General features: G+C 39.6%; 1 protein-coding gene across 9 annotated transcripts in view; it reads right to left on the bottom strand.

The window, feature by feature from the left end:
- Nucleotides 1-720: 720 nt before the first annotated feature.
- SYNE3 (spectrin repeat containing nuclear envelope family member 3) overlaps nucleotides 721-24604 on the bottom strand; it is a 73902-nt gene continuing 50018 nt past the window's right edge. For 8 of the 9 annotated variants that reach the window (XM_082761524.1, XM_082761517.1, XM_082761520.1 and 5 more), the window contains 2 exons: nucleotides 23331-23369; nucleotides 899-11842 (listed from right to left, as the gene is read on the bottom strand). In XM_082761524.1, the coding sequence (XP_082617650.1) occupies nucleotides 11645-11842; nucleotides 23331-23369 (237 nt within the window). In that variant the 3' untranslated portion in view covers nucleotides 899-11644. Of the gene's footprint in view, nucleotides 835-898; nucleotides 11843-23330; nucleotides 23370-24604 lie in introns of those variants that run through there. The other variant, XM_082761518.1, reaches the window with a different exon arrangement.

The following is a 24604-nucleotide window of genomic DNA, read 5'->3' as shown; positions in this document are numbered from 1 at the left end:
GAGCAATGTAACTGACCCCCCCTTCATAGTTTTCACCTGTTTTACCCCACTCTCTTCTGGGAGGAATTTGAGCTGCTGGTCAGATCTTGACACAGCTATGGTCAGCTGTAGTGTTTGCATGTTTACTTTTGGTGGCTTAATGGGAGACAGCTCATAGGAAGGCACAGGACAACATTGCACAAATACCTGAGAAATGTCACGAAGACCTGGATAAAGATCAGTGTGTTCATAAAAGCGACAGGAAACTGAGCCCATAGGTTAACCAAAAAATCATAGGGGTTTCCTATTCCTCCAGAAGTAGCTGCTTGTGGAGCCCTTTCACGTCAGAGAACTTGGCAGACTCTGTCTCATAAAGATTCAGGAAAGAAAACAGCTATTACTCGGATGCTAATGAGAGCTGTGCATCCGCACACACACGTTGCGGTGATTAGCCTTCAGAGAAGTCAGCAGCAGCTAAAGTAACACACCGCTCGCTCACTGGAGGTAATTCCAGGATTGAGGTCCTGAAAAAATTCCCCTTTGTCTTACCAGGTTTGGGACTGAGGGGAACACCATAGAGAGGAAATGTCAGATGCTAATGCTGCAAGAAATTATATTGAATCATAATATGATTTAGCAAATTCACTTTTTCTTTGGGTTCTGAACAATTCTATTCAAACAGCATCACAGTCTTATAGAAAAGGTGACATTTTCTATTAAATTTTAGAGGGCTAGAATGAAGCAGGTACTATTAGCACAACCTTCCTCCAGTGGTACCTGAGCAGAGAGGCAGGCAGCAGCAAATTTTATCCTTGCTTCACTTGTTCTGGGTGTTTCTAGGTCGGTCCAAATACTCTGATGATAAGAAATAAGCACAGTGAAAACGTAAAACTGCCCCCCAAGAATGATTTAAAAGTCCTTACAAAGAAAAACATAAGTTTATTTATGGCATTATAACTGCAACATCTTTTTTTTTTTATTACAAAAAAGGATACATGCAATAAAATAAAATACTCTGATGTTATATCCAATGCAACATAGTTCACTGCAAACAGTGGAGTGTCACAGAAGTCACAAGGCGAAGGCTTGGGGTGATGAATTTCCAGTCTCTTTATCCCCCTTGCCAACAGCAAAGCCACGTCGTATTTTATTTGTCATCAAGGGATAAGCTTTCATAATAATGTGGCCTGATCACAGGAGGTCCCAGCTGCCTACCTATCCAAGAAGAGTACCGTGGTATCAGATTCTTTTACTGTTGAAAGTATGCTTCTGGCAAGGCAGAGGACTAGGCAGTGTTTTTGCAGGCAGCATGCAGGAATCCTGCCACGTTATGCCACGATCACAGCACACACCACAGGCCCCTGCTTCACAGGTGCACAGAAGCCCTGGCTGCAGGTGACTTGAGCCCCCACTGCTGCCCTGAGGAATGAAATCAGGTCATTTTCCACAATATTGCACCGTAGGTTTCTATTATGTTCATCTACATGTGCAGTTTCAACTGATTTAATCTGGTGTTTCAGCTGTGGGGTAAGCCCAGAGCACACAGGAGGTGCCCACAGCCCAGGAGGGTACCCAAAGTGCTGTCCTGAGGTACTGAGAACTCAACCTCCTCCTGGTGAAAGGGCCCCATCCATTGTTAGAAAAGGGCCTTGCTCTGCCACTGCTATTCACACATCATAGGCTCTTATTTTTAATATTTCCTGTGAAATTTCACGGGACTGCTTGTGAAATGAGGTTCTGAACGGTGTGAATGACCTACAGAGTCAGGCCCCGGACTGGCACCATTTCTAGGATAAACTCCCTTGACTTGCAGTCAAGGCTTTTTAGGAAGTGCTACATAACGCAGTCCAGGCTTTCGAAAAAATGACCTGATTTCTTTCCGCACATCTTGCATGGAATAACACTACAGACAACTTAGCTCCAGCAATTTAAACAAAAAATAAACTCAGTCTTTTTTATGCAGTTACGTTTTTATATGATTTCATAGAGAGTCAGCATACAGAAGCATCCAGCTCCTTGAGATAATTCTAGCAAATAGGAGGACATGTATGAAAACAAAGAGCTTCAAAACTACATGGAAATCTGTAGAATAAAAAATATATTTATATATACTATTTTCCAACACAAGCAATAGGCAGTTTAGAAAAATATGAGTGTTACAGTCTTTCTGAGTCAACAGTTGTAAAAAGAAAGGATTTAAAAAATAAGTTTAGCTTTTCAAAAAGCCACATTTTTAATAAGAAAATAGACTGGTCCACATTTCCCTGAATAAGCCAGAAAGGTTAAGGAAAGGTCCAAGCAAGACGAGGAGTCTGACTTGGACTTGATATCAGCTGTGATAACATGCACATGTACAGAGACAGCTGCTTGGCTCCAGTATTGTTTACCTTAGAAATGAGCCTAATTTATCACAAATGTACTTTAAAATCATAAATAACATGACAAAAGTGGAACTGGTCCCTGCAATGCAAATAATTGTATTCATACAAGCAAGAAGTGACATCAATCCAGTTATTTTTTTGTGACACTTAAAAGGTATTTTGCAGGCAGCGGTTACATTGAACAGCACATGTATAAACACAGATTATTATTGCAGACTCTGCTATCAGCTACTACACATAAACAAGAGGAGATGTTCGTGCTGTAATTGCCTCTAACATTTTTGTTCTACTTGGACATTAACATTTACAAGAAGCCGGGCTGGGGAGGGGGAGGCCTGAATTCAAGCCAGGGTTTCAGCAAGCAGTATGCACAGGGTTCACGGGAAGTTGTCTGATCCTCTCCACTACCAGCCCTGGACCCATGGAGGAGCTCTGAAGAATTTAAAGCCATTCACAACTTGAGTTCCTCTTGTGAACAGCTTTGGTTTTCCTCAGGGCCCTGGGGCAGGTGATGTAAGATGGGACATAATGGTGTAATTTAGATCTGTATCAATAAGCCTCTAATTCTGGACAATTCCCATTTTAGTTCCATGTCACTTCTAACAGAATACAATATTTGCTGACTTTTATATTAAAAGCAGAGAATGGTTCAATTACAGAAAAGTTCACTGCAGGCTGTTCTTAATAATTTGAATACATTCATTAGAAGTTCTTATTAATTTTATTCAATGTGAGAGTAAATCCCTTCATTTTGCCATAATTTTTGTGATGCACATGGGATATTTATGCACCCTAAAAGGGTGTCTCAGCACATTTCTTTAAATTTTCCTCTAGCTTAAGACTAAACAAAAGCACAAAAACTGATGGAAGCAAGATTAATGGAGTGCTGGTGAAGGGATCCAAGAGTGTTTATAATCCAGCCTTGTTAATGAAATTGGGCCCAAGACAGCCAGCTGTTTTGAGAAGTGAGGACAGGTCCTCTGCAGAAGCACTGTACATTGGTTATATTGCTAGTAAACAATAATGAGGTTTCTGGGTCTCCTACCACTTTTCAAAGTCAATGCGGTGTTACGTCTTACAAAAGCAATGACAGAAAAACGCAACACCCACATTATTGCTTGTGTAATTGTTTCACAGTGGTCCAGCACAGCCTGGTAAACAGAAAAGAAGGTAGGAGGCTGGGAAGGTAGCTTGGAGGCTGGCGGGGTGGAGGATTCCAGGATGCTCTCTTGGAATCACCCCATAAACTGGGTAAGCACTAATTACAAGGAAAACATTTAATTAATGACACTGATCAAAAGCAATACATCCACTGAGACAAAAACAGTCAGGGTCTCAGAGAAAGACAAAGAGGGGTCTTCTGATTTCCAGTAAACTACGTGTACAAAATGGGGGTTGGTGTTTGAGGTGTTTGTACGTTCAGTACCTCCAGCATCCAAATACCTTCAGAAACCCCAGTGCTCAGTCTGTGACTCCCAGGTTAAACTCTTAGTGTCTGATCTGGGAAGTAGATGGGAAAATAATCTTGGGAGCTTTTCACCTCAGAGGCTGAAGCTCTAACTCAAAGCTTATTAAAGCTCATTAAAGCTTATTAAAAACATACCTCTAAACTTTCCCAGCTTTCTTTCAAGACACAATTTCTTTTAAAAGCTGCACTTGAGAGTTGCATTGTGAAGTGGAACGTCACCTTTCTTTAAGCAGAAAAATAATTACACTTCCCATTCCATTCATACACAAATACATACGTGTATTTCTTAGCAATGGACAGTACCATACAGAGGTGTTCATAGCTATAGCGAAACCAAGCCTGTGGTGTTTGATGCTTGTTGGACTTGACAAAAGAAAAAATTTGATTGTGAAGGTAGGGACCACTTTAGGAACAGTACCAGCTCCTATCCCCAGATTTGAGCTGGAGGCCTCACTGCAAAACCCAGATAATTGCGGGTGGCAACACAGCCTGCCCTCAGCTTCCAGCCTCTCCAAATTTCCCTCCCTTTTTTAACATACAGCTTTTGATTGAACTAAATGGAGCTAAAATAAATAGTTTGCTAGAGGGCTTGATGAATGAGTTGTGAAATCAGCTTGCTAGAAGTGACCATTTTCTTTTTTTTTTTCTTCAACTCAAAAAAAAAAAAAAAAATAAAACAGTGTCCTGGCTTATTTTGATGTCTAACAGCAACACTCAAGCATTCTGGGCAGCTCTGGGGCAGACACCATTGAGCACGCAGCCCTGGGCCCAGCAGCACACGGCAGTGTTCATAGAGGCAGTGGCAGCACATGGGTAACAGATCCGAAAATACCAGCCCTCCACGCTGATTAAGGGGCACTTTTCTGCATGCAGTAATTGGATTACCCACCAAAACCTGCTTAGAGAGAAGGAGGAAAAAAGGGTCTGGGCAGGGTCTGAACAATGCTAATGGCAGGGCTTTCATCACTAATAACTATTTGTTAAGCAACACCTTGCACTCTGATCTGCAGGTGTGAATATTAATGATGGTCCCCGAGTCAATACAGAAGGCAGGTAAGGGCAAGACATGGGCAGGAGACTTGGAAGAGACAGCAGCAGGGGCCAGAGCTGCCTCAGATGGGTACAAGGAGCCAGATGGCTGTTTTGCTACAGGGTGTGGTAGAAAAAGGCAGAGCATCTGCAGGAGGAGCTGCAATGGGGGAATGACAGGGCTGGCTGCTGTGGGACCAAGACTCTGGCATGAAACTTTCCAACAACCCTTGGAAGGAGGGGCTGAGGATGAGCAGAGTTTGGCAGACAGAAAGACAAGCCTAAGTGCTGCAGCAGGACTGCTGCAGGGAGAGAGGAAAGCTGAACAGGATGGAGAAGTGGAGGAGTAAAAAACAAGAAAGGTGGCCAATAAGTTTTTCATTTTGTTGAAACTAGACCTTAATTTTTGCTATGTGTATCAATGAAGAATTGGCTTTGGAAACAGTTAAGAGAAAGGTGACAGGAATGATCAAGTTCATGGGTGCCTTATGAAAAGCAGAGAAGACTGAGTTCATTTACTTCGGAAAGTAAACAAAGAAAGAAGACATGATAAAAGAAGTGAAGATGACAAACGGTCTGGAGAAGCTAACAGTGGTCTGTCTCCTTCCTTGGATTCAACGCACGGGCCAGAGAAGGAAAATCAAGCAACCCCCACCATTTTGAAACCTAATTCAGTGGAATACTTTTTTACTTTTTTCATGTGGCAGAAAGATGTGGAACTCATTGCCCTGTTTGCTTAGGAGCCAGAAAGCCCCTGGCATTCGATAAGGCATCGACTAGGCTCATCCCCAAACCCAGAAGACTGAAGGCCACACCTTGCATTTACTTGGAAAGGAACAAAAAACCTCGCCTACCTCAGATGTATAATGAACCCCTGATTCCCAAGGATCAAACAGAGACCCTCATTATCTTTCTCTCCACAATAGCATTTCCTGTGTCTTTTCCTGGCACATCAGCACCTACCACCTACAATTAATCTGTCACTGAGGCGTTTGAATTAGCAGTTCCTTCTGTCTTTAGTGAGGAGAAAGAAGCACCCCCAAGGCTCAGATCTCAGCTAAAGTGAAGCACCCTGAAGGAAGCCTCTTTCACAGTCAGCAAGGTGAAGCTGGACAATGCTGATGGCCACTGTCACAATTTTGTCTGGCAGAGCAGGCTGGCAAACCCTTGTTCCTGTGTCATTAGTCAGGGGCTGCTCCCATTATGCCAATCCAACCTGTTCACTTCTTGCACTGAGATACCAGGTTGCCTTTTGAAGACTTGATGTCTCCTGCTGCTGCCATCACGACTTTGTACCTTCAGCACAGCAGGTTCACCTCACCCATGGTTTGACAGGAGGAGGGGGGATGGCTCACTGATACAACCAGCTCACACCTGGCACTTGCTGAAGTAGGATAGGTAACAGAGGTGCCATTCAGGCTGCTGCTCAACTTGATATATTCCTGACATGTCTTCATTTTCTTTTCAGATCTACTGATATCTGTTAGATGCATTCATATTTTAGTTTGGATAGACAAATTAGAAAAGAATTAGAAAAAATAACTATATGACAGACTATTCCATCCTGCTTTATAGATATATATTAAAAAAAAAAAAAAAAAGCTATATTCAAGCATCTCGACTTTGTTTTGTTTTACCATTGATCAAATGCAAGATGAACCCCTAATTCTTATACATACTTCTGCCAGTCAAGTGACTAAAACCTTCTACACGGTTACCCAATATCTATGACTATTTATGATCTGAACCCAGTATAACCCATTTATAATTATGTTTAAAAATGGCAAAAATAATAAGATTGGTTTCTAAATGAATCACAATGTCTCTACCAACAATGTTATCTTTAGTATTTTAATAAACTGCCTTCTGAGAGCTGCTGAGCACTGACAGCTAGATTGATGCAATAAACTTGCAATGGCTCAGAACAGGTCAATGATCTGAGCACTACTAAGAATATCCTTGCCAGCCCCCAGCAACTCTGGAAGAAGCTGATATAGTTCATTGAGTAGAAGTGTTTTCAGCTGCAGGATAGCAAATGATACTATCCAATGGGCAGGAAAGATTCCAAAAGCAGCTTTTACAGCCAGCTGGCTACATAACCTATGACTTGGGAGACAGCTGTGATGCCTGGTGAAGATATATTTGTTGGGATATTTATAATAATATTTCTTGAAAGGCAAAATACTGTATACTAGGGTGGATAATAAATCAGTTTCAGTCTGTAACCTTCTGTTGACATGCAGAGGCTACCATACATGCATTTAGTGGTGGCCATTTTTTTGGAGACATTTGTTCTTTCTGAGGTGTTTGACTTCCAGTGAAAAAGACTATGGAGAAATAGAAATTCTAAGGGTATCCAGCAATCATTAGCTGTTTCTACTAGCTAGGTTAATATCTCAGTCAGGGCAAATAAGCTAGAGCTTGGTAGAAATGATTATCACTCTGCAGATTCTGTGCTAACAAGTGAATATGATGATTTTTATATGCATATAGAACTGAACACATTTTTCATAAAGAGATTTCTGAAGAGGGCATATATAAATAATATTTAGTATAATCTAAATTGCTAGTTGAAATCAGAGACATGTGGCACAATAGCAATTTTCTACTTCACTGTGTTGCAGTCATGGAAAATTTTGTTGAAAGCATCTGGCTACAAAATCAATTACAATTTATAAATTAGGCTTGCTTTCACTCCGAAGGCTGGGTTTGAAGTATGCCCTTGGGGCTGTGCAGAATTCTTACTTTAATGCTTTGGCATCAGACTGTAGGATTTTGCCTTCAGCACTGATGGGTCATTAATGTGGTTAATCACCTACTGGGTCCGATAGGGCAGGCAAGAAAGCTTGGACAGAAGCACAAAGACTCTGCTCTGAGAACAGGCTGTGAATCTACGTGCAGTGTAGGCTACATGGCCTGAGTCAGATGCACAAACAATGTAAAAGCTCAATCATTTTCAGTCTATTTTATGGGGCTTTCACACTCTCTGACAGTGGCTGGATCTGCATTAAAGCAGTGCAAGCACTCTGGTGTAGACACTTATCTGTTTTGCACATCCCAGGTTTTTGGCAAGGGATATTTTAAGACAGCAGCCCCAATATGAAGCTGAGCTACAAAATGACTCAGTTAAATAGATGTCAGAGGTGCATGAGCATTTTATAGGCACTGAAATAGGATATAATCCCCAAATCATCTGTGATCAATGATTCAGACATGAAGAACAGTGCTAAAGATTTTAAGGACTGATTTAGAAACACTATGATTTATTTTGTGTTTTGAGCAATCTGGCCTTTGCTCTGTTCCCTGGAAATTGAACTGAGCATTTTGTTTTCCTTGTTCCTATTACTGACTTAGTTAATATTTATGCACACCTCCAGCTATCGGTATCTTAAACTTTTCAGAAGAAAGCAAGAGAATAAAAAAGAAAGTAAACTTTGAACTTACATTTCAAGCTTACTTTTGCTATTTCTAAAATTCCTTAGAGAAATAAAAGGAATAAAATTCCTTAGCAAAATTTTCATCTCATTGGACAGGTGAGGTCAATAAAAAGAAGTGAAATTGTCCTAAGTGAGATGGAAATCAAAGTCTTGTGCTTCAAGGGGATTCCATTGCAAAGATGTAGAAAGATTCATCACTTAAGTGAGATATTTAGATAACACAAGTTAAGAAGAATAGATTTGCTGTGATTTAAAGCAAAAAAAAATGCAAGATAATAAAGGATTTAAAGAAGAAATTGAATGTAACCCAGCAGCACAAGAGTGTTTCTCTCTCTCTCTTTTTTTTTTTTTTTTTTTTTTTTTGCATCAGGGTGATGATGCAGTTTTCTGTTATGGTCCTTCGTGTAAGTTTTCTTTATCCAGTTGCATGCTTACATAAAAATCATCCAGATTAGAAAGGCTGGGCAGAAAGAAATGCAATGTGAGATTATGTGCTTTCACAGTAGAAATTTGTATGTGCCCCTTTTGATTTTCTCTTGTGGCTATATTTTCACTCATTATTTTAAATCTGTTTTTCACTGGCATTTATTTTCATCACATGGAGAGGCTCAGCAGAACTCAGAGAAGTGCAACGTAGCTACACCAGAGAAAAGTGTGTGCACAAGCACACATATACACAACCCCATACAGCAGGTTTTGTTGCTGCCCCTCTTCCCCCACACTTCTTTTCTGTTGAAGCATTTCATTAGAAATGGAGCTGTGCCTGATGATGATGATTAGCTCCTTGCTGCACAGCCACTGGGTTCTTCCCCAGGGGCTGGCAGCAATGCTTAGAGAAGCGTTGCGGGACTGTGTATGGCTCCTGAGCAGCTAATCGGGGGAAAGGAGGAGGCATGCCCTCTGCCTCCAGAAAGAACGGTTGCAAAGAAGGAATTCATTTGCTCTGCTCTCTGATGAATTAGAGCTCCTCTCCATCTGGCTCCTCCATGGAAGAAACGACAGGCCTTGCCTTCCCTTGCTTCCTGTTTAGCTGTGAATAACTTTTAGTTATATCTCAGCATACAGCCTGTACCCTCACCTCTCTGCTGTCAGTGCCCCCTCTGCCTGCTCTCTTCCTCTCTTCTGCTGCCTCCTGACACTCAGGCTTTAATTTGCTTCAGTTCAGAACCTCCTCACACTCCCCTTGCACTCTACCTGAATACCTTCACCTTCCCTGCTATCCTTTGCTCTTTTTCACATCCGAAATCTGATGTTTTTATATAACTCTAGCAAAATCACTGCAGTTGGAAGCATTACTAGGAAGACAGTGCAAGAGTGCTGATGGCAAAAAAGCCTCCTCAGAATGCTGGCAGACTCCCTGTTACTTGCCCCATTTTAAATCTTACTGAAGAAAGGGTGTTTAATATGCAATAGTATCAATACTTGAGCAGGGAGAGGGAATCAAAGATTCAGAAATGTTTCTTCTTTAGAGACTGTATTATTGTCCTTTCTGTTATTCAAAAGACTTCCTTTCTTAGGTTTTATAAGTTGTTGGACCCCTCTCTTCTCTATCTACTCTTCTTTGACATGTGCTTGTTCCCCTCCACTCTATGCCCATAATGAGCTCCTTGCTGCTCTGCCTTCCTATGCTACTCGAGTTATTTTTATTTAACAAAACATTCATGGGTTTGTTAAAGAAAAATGACTTCCTCCTCCAATTCCTCAGCTATTAAATAATTTACCTGTGCAACAGATTTAACATTATTTTGAAATATATTTGGAAAACACCAAGTACCACATGCTGGTATGGACAAGGCAAACTTCTCCTGCACCAAAGCCAGGATGGGAAAAACAACTGTTTCTTCTGTTATTTTTTTTCTTCTTCTCCCCCCTCCTCCCCATGACAATTACTGAGGCTAAAATAAAGGTCGCTCTCAGAAATGGCATAGAATTTTAGAAATTGCCCTTTCTTTCAGGAATCAATTAGGTAAAACACCACCAAGAATGGTTTCATCACAGTAAAGCTGAGGTTTTGCATTAAAAGGCAATGTTAAAATGTACATTCAGAAATTTGATAAATCAGGCATAAAGCTAGGTAAATAAATGATAAGTTGTTATCATCTTGGCATTCAGCCTATATAAAAATCCATGCTGCCTGCCTTTGATACAGTCAGTTCACATCACAGCAAAACATTAACAAATTAACATAAAAATAGACTATGAAAGAAGTTTGTTTTCAAGGAGGTATTATTAAAGTAGTTCTGACTTCTGCAATGCTGACATTGAGGCAGGTTGTATCCCACTGTTCAGGCTTTATAATCCATTCCCAAATGACTCTTTATAAAGTTATAACAATAATAATATTAATAATAAAATCTCCACCATTTTTTTCAAGACAAAATCACTAATATAAGGTTTTGTTCAGTGCTCACAAATTTGTTCAGAAAATTATGACCTGATTTTACAAATTCTCTATATAGATGTAACAAAAAAAGTCTTTTTTTTTTTCCAGCTTTCCTCCTACTGTATTCTACCTCTCCTGATTCAGGTGGGCTGGAGAACACAGTAATTGGAAAAGAAATCTGGTAAAAAAAAAAAAAAAAAAAAAAAAAAGAGAACGAAAGAAGGCCCACCCCCACTTCTATTTAAGTCAGTGGAAAATTTTCCATTACCTTCTGCAATACCTGCATCCAGATACTGAAAAACAGTTCAAGATTTTAAATAGAATTGTCCCAGTTTTCCTCAGGCTGAATGTCAACCACTGTCTTCCAACACAACTCTGTTCTACCTGCTCCCCAATTCACGCTCTGGTGCATGTTTGCAACTTCGCATACTTGCTGACTTTGGTTGCAAACATTAAAAATCTGATTTAAAACTTGCTGACTTTGGTTGCAAACATTAAAAATCTGATTTAAAAAAAAAAAAACAAACAGCCAACCAACCAACCAAAAAAAAAAAAACAACCACAAGAACACCACCATTCAGTGTTCTTTGTTGAAAGATGATATAAACATAAACATTGCAGGATTATCTCCAAACAGTGGATGAGTGGATGGAGATGTTAGTTTGACCACAGATATGCATTTATACTTTTTGTATATATATATACACACATATACAGAGTCTCTATATACACTTTATAAATGTTATAACAAAATATTGTAAAAATAATATTTTTGCTCAAATACTTGATTAATGTGGACTAATCTTATGCTGCATTTATGTGATATACCCATTTGATAAGATGGCCTTGTTAGAAGCCCTAAAGTCTACAATACTTGCAGTTGTTAGGAAAAAAATAGACAGAAAGAAAAAAAATAATTTAAAAAAAGAGTCTGTATTTCTGAGTCACCTCTTGCCATGCCAAGAAGTCAGGTTGGAGGTGGGCCCTCGTATCTCAGCATCAGGCTGAAGGACCGAGCGAAGTTGTTTGCCAGTGTGCAGCTGTGCTTGTCCTTTGCCAGGGGCAGGAGGAAGGCCAGGAGCAGAAGCAACAGGAGGAGCAGTTGCAGTGGCAGCGCTGCCCAGCACACTCGATGCAGGAAGGAGCACACACCTCCAGAGCGCTTCTGAAAGACATAAAGCAAACAGTAACTCAGACTGCAGTCTGCCTCAGTTCTTCTTACACCTACCCAGGCACATCTTAAACTTTTATGTGATGCAGAAGAATTGGAGACAACACAAAACATTTATTGCTGAGCAGCCACAGAAGAGATGCACACAAAAAAGTCAGATCATTTTTCTTATGCTGGTGCATGTCAGGAGTAGTTTGGTTAACCTCATCAATTTAATCTGGATTAGCACAAACAGGAGGGAACATATCTGGGGCTACAGAATTCAGGAAATATCAATTAAGAAGCAAGATCTCCACTGGCAGAATTCCTGGATCTCTCCTGTCAATAAGCAGAACTGTGTGTGCTTTGAAGAAAAAAAAAAAAAAAAAAAGCCCAAATATCAGCAATCTGTAAGAGAATCCTGAAAAATATGACTCAGTAACCCATTAATTTCATCAAACATGGATTTATGCTTAGAACACAGAAATAACACTTAATACTGCTACAGCATTAGGTATCAACCTACATCACAAGTATCAGCACAGAACATCCGCTGCAGTGGGATCTGTGTTTTCCACAAAAGGAAGTTAATTTGAAGGAGCTTAGGTTGTGTTCAAGCCACAGGGGATATCAGTACTACAGCAAAATCAGGGCTCCTAGCCTCTGCTGGATGTATGACTTAACAGGCAATGCCTTTGTCCCATTAAAGCCCCATCAGGAACAGCCTGTGGGAAACGTCAGCAGAGAAGATAAGGAGCAGGATGATGGTAAAGGAAAGCAATTACTCTTTGCTATTTTTAAGGGTCTCTTCTACTGCTTTCTAAATTTCCCAGTCTCTTGCAGCTCTATATAAATGTTTACAGAATTGATTATGAAGGCAAACATATCGTTGTGGTTCCAGGTCACAAGACACTTGTGTTGTGAAATCCTCCTTCAGATGCAGTTCATTTGCTTCCATTGCATCAAATGGCTGATGAGATTTAGTTGTTGTATTAGGCAGAGGTAGAGGCAGCGAAGCAGGAGCTGCTTGCTCTATCATTTCAGACCTGCACAGTGTCTCAGCTGGAACTTGCTCATTGAGGCCAATGAAAACTCAGGTCCCTGAGCACTGGGACCGCCAGAAGGCAACAAGTAAGTGTCAGGGTGCAAGTGGGACTCTGTAAACACGCTTGGGAACCTTCCTAGGTACAGCTAGCATTTACCCACCCAATCAAGGCTTCACCATCCTGTCTGGATCACAGGAGTCATCTGTTCCTACTGTGATCTGTTCTCAAAAACTAGCCAAAATACAAGGCGTAACTACCTGTACTAGTGGCACTTTCCCTTTTCGAAAATGAAATCCTTCATCTTCTCTGGATTTTTTATTTATTTATTTTTAATTAAGAGGTGTAGTTCTGTTGATGGAAGATCAGACTGGAGTTGCATCTACTTTGGGACAATACAGACCACACTCCTTCTTCTACCACGAAGATGTAACAAGGTTTAATGCTGATGTTGTTAAACCCTGTGACTGACTGCTCCACAGTTCATTATGGCTAGGGATCTCAGAAAGGTCCTCACAAACTCAAACTGGGAATTGGAAGCTCAGCTCTAAATGACACTCAGCTGTGACGAAGACAGCCAATCTTTCTAACAACACCTAAAACTTTACAGCTGTCCATCCACTCAGGTTTGTCTTGGTCTCCCTACAATGGCCCCGCTGCTAAGGCCACTCACGTTGTTCCTACCCCAGCTCTTTTCCTTATCCAATGTTTGATTCAGAGCAGGTCACTGACTCCACCCTGAGCTCTAAAGCAAAGGCTGTTAATGCAACTCTAAAAAAATAAGATGAGATTGAAATGTTATTTGTCAAGTGTGCTGTTCTAAGATCTATGGGAAGGAGCTGTAAAATGATCCTGCCTTTCAAAGTTTATCCTGCAGAAAGAATTAATATGAAATGGCCTTATTAGCAAGCTATCATTTGAAGCTACCCTTGGAGCTTTCTGCAGGGTAAGATACTCAGGCTAACCACAGCAGATCCTAGCATTGGAAAAATCTGTGGAAGAACTTGTGCCTTGGGGCAGAACTTCAGAGAAGTAGAAATATATTGTATTTATCTGCTGTTTCTCTCCCATCTCTTTGCTGGGGTTGTAGGCACTTGTGTTTGATGAACTTTTGTCTTTGCTGCCCAGCTTCTCTGTTTTGTTTGATCACACAGCAAGGTCAGAATCTGTATTTTTGATTCCATTTGTTGCCATGGAAATGCCTCTCCTATCACACACATGACATTATGATGGCTCTGCAGGGCTGAAGATGAGGCACACAAGAGCTGTGAGAGTTTGGTGGTTACAGCAAATTTGCAATGATAAGCCCTTAATATATGAGGGCCCCAACCTGCACACACCGAAATCCATGGGAGATTTACCATTAACGACAGTGTCTGCAGCAGGATTATGCACAGAGACAACTAAATAAAGTCGGGATTGAGAACTACTTATTCATAGAGTTCAAATGATATCCTTACAAATGGGTTCATTACTTACACATCCGGGTTCTGCTATTGTGCACATGAATCCTACAGTAATTCTGTTGCTTTGGGCTGGCTGGAACAGTTTCTTTATTATTATTATTTTTATTTTCTTTTTTTTTTTTTTTTTGTGATAGCACTGCTAGAGGTGTCATAATTTAAGGACAGAAAATTTTGAGAGACACAGTAACTTTGAAGAGGGGAGATGATACAGTTGGAAAAAGCTCAGAAGCTTTCAGGCACTGATTCCCTCTCCTGGGTGTGAACAAAGCAGCACTTCAGTTTGGCTAAGGATTTTTAGTGCTATACTGCGAGAGAGATGTTTTCAGGCTGCAGTGACCTGAGAATATAGCACCAATGAGGAATTGAGGAGGCCGAAGTGGAAACCTCTGCTATGCTGGACTTGGAGTGATCAGGAATGTACAAGTCTACCTAGAGTCAGGACCACAGTCCCAACCCTTTAGCACATCATTCTGTGTTAGAAGAGGACAGTCTGCGCAGTTCCACCTTTGCAAAAGCCAGCTTGATCATTTCATTTCCATGTCAGATCAAAGGTGGGAACCACAAACCTTGCTACACAGTGGAATTCCCCTTCTCCCCTCATTTCAGCTACTGGCATCGGTACATCTGCTACCCAGCACCCACAGTGTCTGCAGAGTGTGTGTCAGATCTAGGCTTCACAAAATACCCTGAAACCAAATCCTCCTCTAAGGAAAACTGGCAGAACTCCACTGAAGTCAACAGAACTTTAATTTCCACCATCTTAGAATAACAGCTGGAATACCTGGGTACCGAGCCAAAGTGTTAAGACATTTTTGAAACACACATGGAAAAGGAATAGATCGATATGTAAAATGAAAATATACTTTTAAAGTTCACCATCAAAGATAAGTGCCTGTTCTCTGCCCCTTATCCCTTGACGTATCAGGAGAAGCATGGATTGTCAAGAGGCAGACAGCTGTGTTTTGTGTAATGCTAAATGCATGCTTGTTACCAAATGAACTGCACTGGCTGTGAACATTCACATTTGTACTTGATTCGTGCTGGGGTGTTTGAATGACAAGCACCAGTTTAGATCTAGGGAGTCCTCAGCACTTAAATCTGTTTGCAGTTAATAACTCTTTACCCAGCACACCATGAAAAATCGCTTGGATGGGAAACAGCAGAAAAACACTTTAGAACTTGCTACAGAATATTCCTCTATAAGTTGCTGAAGTTATTTGCTGAAATTCAGTGCACTCCCTGGTTTGCTGTTGACCACATTCCAAGACGTGCAGAAACACACAGTTAATCTGGCTCTATGAGGAGCAGAGGAATACTGCATCTGATATCATTCTCATTAGTGGGTTTTTGCTGCTGCTTATATGTCATCAGCATGTCCGATAAAAGTCATACCTGCACCTCTGAATCACTGATTCAGTAGAGAAATAAAATCAGCTCTGCATTTCTTCCTCTGACCTTAGAGCATTTCACTCTGAGAGAATATCTGAGGAGATGTATTGCTATCTGAAAACTCCTGCTCTCCCCATAGATAAAGGAACCAACTCCTTCATATTCTCAGCCTCCAACTGCTTTCAGCTCTGGCACTCTCCTGAGCCTATGTAGCTTGTCCACCTAGTTAACCCTCAGTAAATCTTCCAGGTACCTTACCCAGCTTCTCCTTGAACCTACGCAGACTTTTGAAGTCCAACATCCTTTCACAAGGAGTTCCACGGGTCAACTATTAGAGGCATGAAGAAGTTAGCCTTGAACCTAGCTGCTAGTTCTTTCCTGTGGAGAATCTGTCCCCATCTGTACTCTCTGCACCATGCATGACTTGAAAGCCCTGAAGCCACTGCTCAGAAAGGATGAATCCAGGCCTGTACCTCCCCAGTGGGCAGATCACAACACAATGGGCTTAATCTGCAATAGCAATGGCAGAGGAAGAACACCTTAATAGGAAGAATAGGAAGACCTTGGAAGGGATTGCCTACATGAGTGTCATTTCTGCCACCTTGTTATTCCTTTGAGTACAAGCAGAACAGCCAAGAAGGCAGGAACAGCAGTTTACCATACTTCTAAATAGAAACATGTCATCATCATGTTCAATTGCCTTTTTTTTTTTTTTTTTGGTAAAGCAGTTGCCTCTGGGATGCCATGGCTTTCTGCCGCTTGAGATACCACTAGAAACAAATGTAGTTGCCACTTACAGAGGCAGGTTACTGCCAACCAGAATAGATCAGCTCCAGGGGGAGCAGAGGCTCCTCTCTCAAACCAAAGTAAAATGGACTTTTACCTCTTTGTGGGACCATTTATAGGTGGGCTCCTCATCAGTTCTCAGTTCAGAGCCATGAATATCCCTCTCTGAGATAAGCAATACTGCAAATCACAGCTTGTCTTTTCAAGAGGGGAGGACTTTTTGATTGTTTGTTTCCTTGCTGAGGTTCTAATGTGGGGGAGTTGGATGCCACTGCCCCTAGAGCTGAGCATCCAGCAAGCTGTAAGAAAAAGCGCTGGCTCACTCCCACACACCAGAGCAAAAATCAAGTGTTGAATGCTGTCGATCAGGCCTCTGCAAAAGGACAGTGAGCCACTGGGTTCAGAACCATGCTTTCCTAAACATAAATACTGCCCAGGGTAGGAAACCAGCAGTGAGGAATGAGTGAGGATGGCTGGGACCCCTCATTCTCCATCTAACAAAGCTTATCATTCTCCATCTAACAAAGGTCTACCAGAATGTATGTGCTGAAGGAGGTTAACTGAGGTCACACAAGCAATTTCAGTTCTGACATTTTCTATCTTCAGTTTGCTTGACTTCATAACCTCAACATTCTTCTCAGTTTTGAAGAGGATAAGTGTATGCATGTGAATAAGTAAGTATACAGGCAAATTACAGGCTTTTGTTTTCTCCCTGAGGGGAAATGCTGAGTACCTCAACACGGATGGATGGTTAACTAGAATCTTTGATGAACATTTGATTTAAAAGGAACGAAAAACATGGAAAAGCCAGCAGTTTGGATCTGAGATTTCAGCAATCACACATGGCAGATATTTCAATTTTCTGCTGCAAAGTCGCTTAGAACTAAGTCCCGTGCCATATGCTGCTGTGACACAAACAGATTTATAAAGGTTAGCTTCTGCATGCATAAACAACATGCCATGCTTTTAGGATAAGCATGCCACAGGACAAGGGCTACAGCTTGATCCATTAAAGGAGCACTCATTTCTATAATTCTCCAGACCTAAGCAAGCACAAAAAGTCTCAGTTTGGTCCCAGCAGTGGAAGCTGATTTCTCTTTACCCAGAAAATGTTTTATGTGGGATGAAAGACAGAAAGCACTGTGGAAGACTAGTAAAGCAGTAGGTAGAATGGGTCATAAAAATTTTCTTTTCTATGTTATGAGAATATGGAGGGCCAAATTTCCAGCCGGGTAATTTTGAAGCACTTTTTCACACCCAACAGCAAGGCAGTGAGATACACCGACTCCCTCAATTATCACACCTTTGCAAAAATTTCAGAACAGGGTAAGAGGTTTTTAAACCAGTGCTACACAAATCTGTGCTCTGGAAATCCAGTCAATATCAAGGAAGGATAGTAGTTCTTTACTTTCATTTCAATTCCTGACAAAAAAAGTACTTCAAAAAAACTTTATTAAAAGGACATTTAAATCAAGGCTTTTAGCATGCCATTTAACATCTTACCTAAGGTAACTATTCTAAAAATCAGCTAGCAAGATACTTGAGGTAATCAATTTCAACTTTTTAGAGCAAGCTTTTCCTGTTTTTCCAAATAACATTGATTCACAGTGATTACTAACCTTTAAGATACATTTATTGTCATGGAAATAAAATCTTTGCAGTTTAATTGTTTTATTTTTCCTAATCTCAAAGCTATATGTTAAACTATCATTAAGCTAAGTTGCTTTTATTTGTATGCTTCTGCTTGTATCTATACAGAACATATATAGTCAGTTTTAATTTTGATGTATTAAGATGTTGGAAAATTGTGAACAGTAATTCATCTTTACTAGATGATACATACTTTAATCATGATTTGTGACAAGTAAATCATGAAGGGAAAATGGAATAATTAAAACCACAAATATACCACTAGCTTAAATACACTCATAAGCAACATGATTTATCCAAATATATTTTGTACTTAAAAGCAATTCTCTACTACTTTTGGAAAAAGAGTCTTAGGCAGCTAGTAAACTGGATTACATTTTTGTTATTATGCCTGAAATTTTAGTATTAGACATCAGTATCCTGCATTTATACAGGAAGGTAGATAAGTAAAACAACTCCTAGTTTGCAACTTCCACTCAGCCTTGCAATATAAAGTTAATTAAATTTGGCATAGAAAGAATAAAAACTGAAATAAAGACAGCATTTATCTGAAGCTGTAGAAGAGTTACTAAGTTCAGACATTGGTCTATCCCATCAACAATGCATGTTTCCAGCTGCTTTACCTGTGACTTCCCTCAGTTCAAGATTAAATTTATCTTAAATTTCAGTCATCATACACAGCTTGAATATTTGCATTCTATTTAAATCACTTAACATTGTGATTGTTTGCTTTAAAAATTTGAGATGTTATTATAATTTCTCTTACTGTGCTTTTTACAGTAGTTTAAAAATATTTCTCATGTGTCTAGCGGAAACTGTTTTTTTTTTCTGCTGTTGTCAATAAATCTCTCCCTTGATACCTTTGAATTAGTAAGTAAAATTATATCTGCTGAGAAAGAAAATCATTCTAGGATATTTGCTCAGTGAAAATCTGCAAGTAGTCCACAAAGTGGTAGGACTCAACATTTTAACAAAGAAGGGGCCACCAATCACATATTCTGCTATATTAACGTTAACATAAGGTGAGAACTAGGCATCCTAGGAAGGAAAATGTCTCCTCCATCTTGTACTAGCACCTCTTTAGAGGGAGAGCATCAGCATAGCACAATGGAAGAACCAGGCAAGAAGCAAACAAGGAGTCCCTCTTTTCCAGCTTTTATGAAAGTCTGCAATGTGGATTGTTGAAAAGCCCAGAACCTACAGAAACAAGTGCAGGCAGGCAGTCTCAGTTACAGTAACCTGAAGGGAAGCTTGTGGACCTGTTGGAGAAAGCAGGTGACGATGTTGTTAGGCCAGCACACTGAGTAGCAGGTCAGAGTTAGGAAGAGGAATGGTCAGGATTCTTCAGTTTTTTGGTGGTGTTTTTTTTTTTTTTTTTTTTTTTGTTCCTTTTTTTTTTTTTGTTCCTCTTCTCCCTAAGAAGTTTCCTTTCTGAGCAAACATCACTGCTGAGTGATGTTAGTCCAGCCGGAATTGTTGTTAATCTGAATGGTGAGATGCTCTTCTCCCTGTGTTTGGGCCATATTATAATTCCTGCAGCAGGCAGGTACAGCTGTATAGACACACTGATGGAAAAAATATGGGCCATTTCTTCAGAGAACGAGAAAGCAAAGTGTCACAGCAAAGTTTCAGTGCCTGACTGACAAGCTGGGCTCTAGCTCTTGGTTCCCTCACAGCCCTGAATTTGAAGCATTTTGGCTTCATCTTGGCTGACACCTAACCTTTTTTTGTTCAGCACAAAAACATTTCCTTAGTCAAAAGAGATAAGAAAAGCTGAGGAAAAGATACTTTTTACCAAGTCTTTTCCATTTTACTAATAATGTACCTGCACTGAAGGTTTCAAGTGATTAAAACCCAGCAGGACTACAGGAAAATAAACAGTCCACATACTTTCAATAGAAAGGCACCATTAAGACAAGCATGTACATATGATGCTGAGCATTTTTGTAATATGAGTTTCTGCACGAAGAATTCCTGTTGTATCTGCACTTGGACAGAGCAGAATGCATTACTGTTTTCTTCCTGACAAGCTGTGGCAAGCTCTTGCTTTGCACAGTTTCCTGAATGGCTGCATTAATTTGATTGACTCCAGATCAATGGTGTTTCTAAATAAGATTAAATTACAGGCTCCTTCTGTCCATGTGTTATAGGAGATTATTCTTAGCAGAATCTCAAAGGAAGCAATTAGCTGACCACTGATGTAATGAATTCTAATTATTTTGTTTGTACAAACAATAAAGCCAGAATCATTTTGTGTAGCAAGGAAGTGTAATTACTCTGAGCACTTGAGAAAATAAATCAAGCAGTGCTACCTAGACCTGTAAATAACGAGCTTTTGACTTCCTATTTCTGTTAAGAATGTCCATGGAATATTTTCAGTTAACTCAGAGCCAACCTTTGAATGTAACATTTATCATAGTTACTATTAAGCATTTGCTTGATTACGTCCTTGAATGTGCTAGGTGCCCTGCAGAAATATCCATCTACATTGCCCTGTCACTGGCACCTGCTAAAAATTCACTACAGCCAGTGCAATTTCCTGCAACTGTTTTTTGTTAATCAACAAGAAGCTGCTCACATCCCAGTCATTAGGCCATACTGTTCCTTAAGGGCACTGGTGGCTAGGGGCATGTCCTCAGCGAAGGATGAATGATCAGAAAAAAGCCCATTAATAAATGTGGAGAAGGCTCTATTCTGGCCAACATTTTTCTGTGCAGGCTAGAAAAGGAAATAAAACCAGAGGGCAATGGAATGAGACTAGCTGCATCTGGGTCTTCCCATTTTTCAGGTTGATCTTTTCTGCTGCAAAATATTCTTAACTCAAACTTGGAAGACAAGCAGAGTCACTGGGGACCTCATGTTGTAGAAGCAGAGTTCAGCCCAAAATACCTAAATATTTGCCACCTCCCACTGCATGCCAGCTCACTGGATATTTCAAGTACAGTGAAGCAGTCCCCAACCAGGTGTCCTTTCTGCAGATACCAGCTCCCAAGATCAGCCACTCCAAGTGGTTTCCTTCATCGTGGATTTGAAAGGATAGTCAAAACATACATGTACAAAAATATTTTGCTTTATCTTTCATTTCTAATCACACTTTGAGTGTTACATCGGATTTTAAAATAAATTGCAAAGCTCCCAGTTCTGCAATTGGTTTGCTTTTCCTCTTTTCTCAGCCTGAATAGTGATGCACCCACAAGGGATCAACATTATCTTCTGGTTCTCCTAAATGGTGTTCAACCATCTTATGTCAAAGCAGGCTCACATCCTGATAATACCCTTAGCCTGAATGAGAGAGACACTTCTGCTTACAGCACTTGGATTCTGATTGTAGACACAGTTTAAAACCAGAATGAATGCTCTGAAGTCTGCAGAATCCCACTGAAGTGATTAAGGTGTAAGTTACAACAACATTTGTACTGGCTGGGGGAAAATGGCACATAACAGTGGTGCAATGGGAGCCATTTCCTTTGTGCTTATGGGTTATTTCAGTTCTACAATCCTTCTCACCCCGAGCTGTTTCTCTTTGTGTTCAGTAGCTATTAAAACTCAAAGAATGTTTTTTTTTGTGCTCTTGCTGTAGACCTAATTGAAAAATGTTTGCTGTCTGCCATTATGTTATTTCAATATCCTTGAAAATTAACAGCAGATTTCAGTCTCTATTAGAGAGGTTGAGGAACAAATACCACCTACCCCAAGGCAGGTGGGACAGATGAATTACAAAGTGACAGCTAATTGCTCAGTGAAGATGGGCTGATGCCCAGAGGGATTTTTTGTTTGTTTGCTCATATGCTTTGGTTTTTTTTTTTTTTTTTGTTTTGTTTGTTTGTTTTTTAACTGTTTTTGGTTTTTATTCCTCACTCCACTCCTCCCCAGACAACTCTAGCCAACTGAATCGTATGAAAGCAGAGAATTCCTTGGTCAGTCTTCTGGACAATCCCTCTAGGGAAAGGCAACACTACTAAATGTTTGGTTCAGCCTACACCAAGTATTAAGATGTCACATTGTTTTTCCAACCTGCAAAATACTGTCAACTTTACTGCATTACTAATCAACTAATGCTGAGCCAGACAGGCAAGAATGGAAAGTCTTTGGGGGTTTTCGGGAAGGCTGAACTGTAGCCAAAACTATTTAGGTGATGTGTGAAAACTACCAGGAATAAGTCACTATTTCACCAGGGAAAAACATGGGAGTTGCTTCTCCACATCTGAGCATCAAACAAATATCTCTGAATGAAGAAATCTCGACCTCTCACCATACTAGAGCTGCACTGTATTACACTTTAAATATTGGTCTTTTCAAAAGAGATGTTGCAACAAGGAAAATCAAGGGCTTGGTTTAGTTTAAGATAATTATGTGATTATGTTCATGCAACACATTATTCATCCAATTGACCGTGTATTGGGCAAATACAGCCTTATTCTATTCCTTCTGAAAACACAGGGAAAGTGAGATAACAGTGCAAAGTAGAAGCTATCTCTCTGTAAACAGAGTAAATCTGACAGAGAGAAAGGACTGTCCAGCTCAACAGAAACACTCCCTGACTTATGAAAAGTGGATCAGAAAAGCTTCTTAGGTTAAGTAAGAAGCTGGCAGTATTTTGTTTTCTTTAAGCTTGTCCTTATCATCTGCTGTGCTGCTTCTGTTTCTTATGTCATCACTTCCAAAAGTAACTCTTCACAGGAGGAATTTTGCTGCTTAGAGTAAGGATTTAGTCTAATAATATTAGGCAAATCTCTTTACTTTCTGTTTTTCTGCATTAGTAAGAAAGTCAGCTCAATGATCCAAAGCAATTTTTCTGAAGTGTCTAAAGGAATCAGAAGTCTCAATTTCAAGGTTATTTAGGCACTTAGTCCCTAAGTCCTTTAGAGAAAGATATTAAGTCTTCCTTAGTATCTTTTGAAAAAATGAATAAAGTTCATATAGCATAGCATAGAGGAGATGGATTCTATGGATAAAGAAAAAAAAGAAAAAGAAAAAAAAAAAAGGGGGAGAAAACTTCATTTTTTTAAGACACATTCTTGAAATTATTTGGTTATTAAGAATCTTGAAAAAAAATAATTTAAAATAATTATCTGTGAAATGTCTGGTAAAATATACATACATACGTATATATATATATATATACACACACATATATATATATATATTAGTTTAATGAAACTCTCATACCTTTCTGAATCTGTCTGGTTCTTCTGAAGATCTCATACTCTGTTAAAAAAAAAAAAAGAAAAAGAAAAAAAATGTGAACTTAAGATCCCAGTGGAGCCTATAAATTAGTATTCACCTCATATGGGATGTTTCTTTAAATTCATGGTCATCTGGATAGAGTGAACCAGCAGGTGATTTTTTTTAACGACTTTTTTAACACATATTAGGCAGAAAGCTAAAATGCTTTTAGGTTCTCGACTATGAATCAGATGAAATGTTCTCCTACCAATAAGTTTGATTTTACTGACACCTATTGACTATGCTTATACTTACATGAGGTTTTGGTCAAAAAAAAACATTACTCGTTATAATCAGTGGCAATGAAATCTAAGAAATATGTTTTTGATTAGCAAAGGTCATGAATACCTTCTGTGAACTTTAAAGGATTTGTGTTTTAAGTAATTTCTGGATTTGAAACCAAGGTTTCCTAAAGCAGAAAAATTGCTGGGGTTTCATTTTTTTCAGGTGTTCAAGTTCTGTATAGAAAGTGTCAAATGTACAACTGGAAAGTCAAGTCCTCTGATTAAGGTATTTTGAACAGACAACGTTAAGTTAGAAAAAACTCTTAATAATTATGTATGTTTATGCTAACTCAGAATATCTTACATATTGGGATGAATTGCCATCCTTATTATATCTGAAATGTAATAACTCTATAAAGTCTTTAAACATTTGGTTCACACATTAAAATATATTGCAGTTGTTCTTTAAAAATACCTGTCCTTATCCCATTCTACATCCTTAGCTCATGAAGACAGTTTCAAAAAGGACATACATAGCACAAGGTCCTCCTGTGCATTGTTACTTTCTGAGTTAGTTCAGTCAGTGGCTATTCTGATCACTGTCTTCTAGCAGGAAAGACACAAATAATGAATATATTCTTACCACAGGAACTGTTCAAAAAAATAATTCAAGAGAACATGTTGTACAGAGAAAGGGCAAAAAGCTAGAAATCCATTTGCCCAGAACAAGGTATATAACCAAAATACTCACATGCAAAAACCTCACCATCCCCAATTGTGTGCATTTTTGACAATGGCTAATTATTGTTCTGTTTGGAACCTTCCACTCTAAGAAATATTCAGAGCATTGCTTATAAAGTGAAAAAACTAGTGTGCAACTTTTATTTTAATACAAGAAGGTTCATGCTTATGTTTATAAATACATAGCTATATTTGCTCTGTCTTGTATGGCATTTACTAAGGAAGATTTTAATTAAGCAAACATAACTGTGC

Source organism: Aythya marila, assembly GCF_965140915.1.
Source record: "Aythya marila genome assembly, chromosome: 5".
Classification (NCBI taxonomy): Eukaryota; Metazoa; Chordata; class Aves; order Anseriformes; family Anatidae; genus Aythya; species Aythya marila.
The sequence above is the reverse complement of the archived record's forward strand: the minus strand, read 5'-3'. Positions and strand labels throughout refer to the sequence as shown.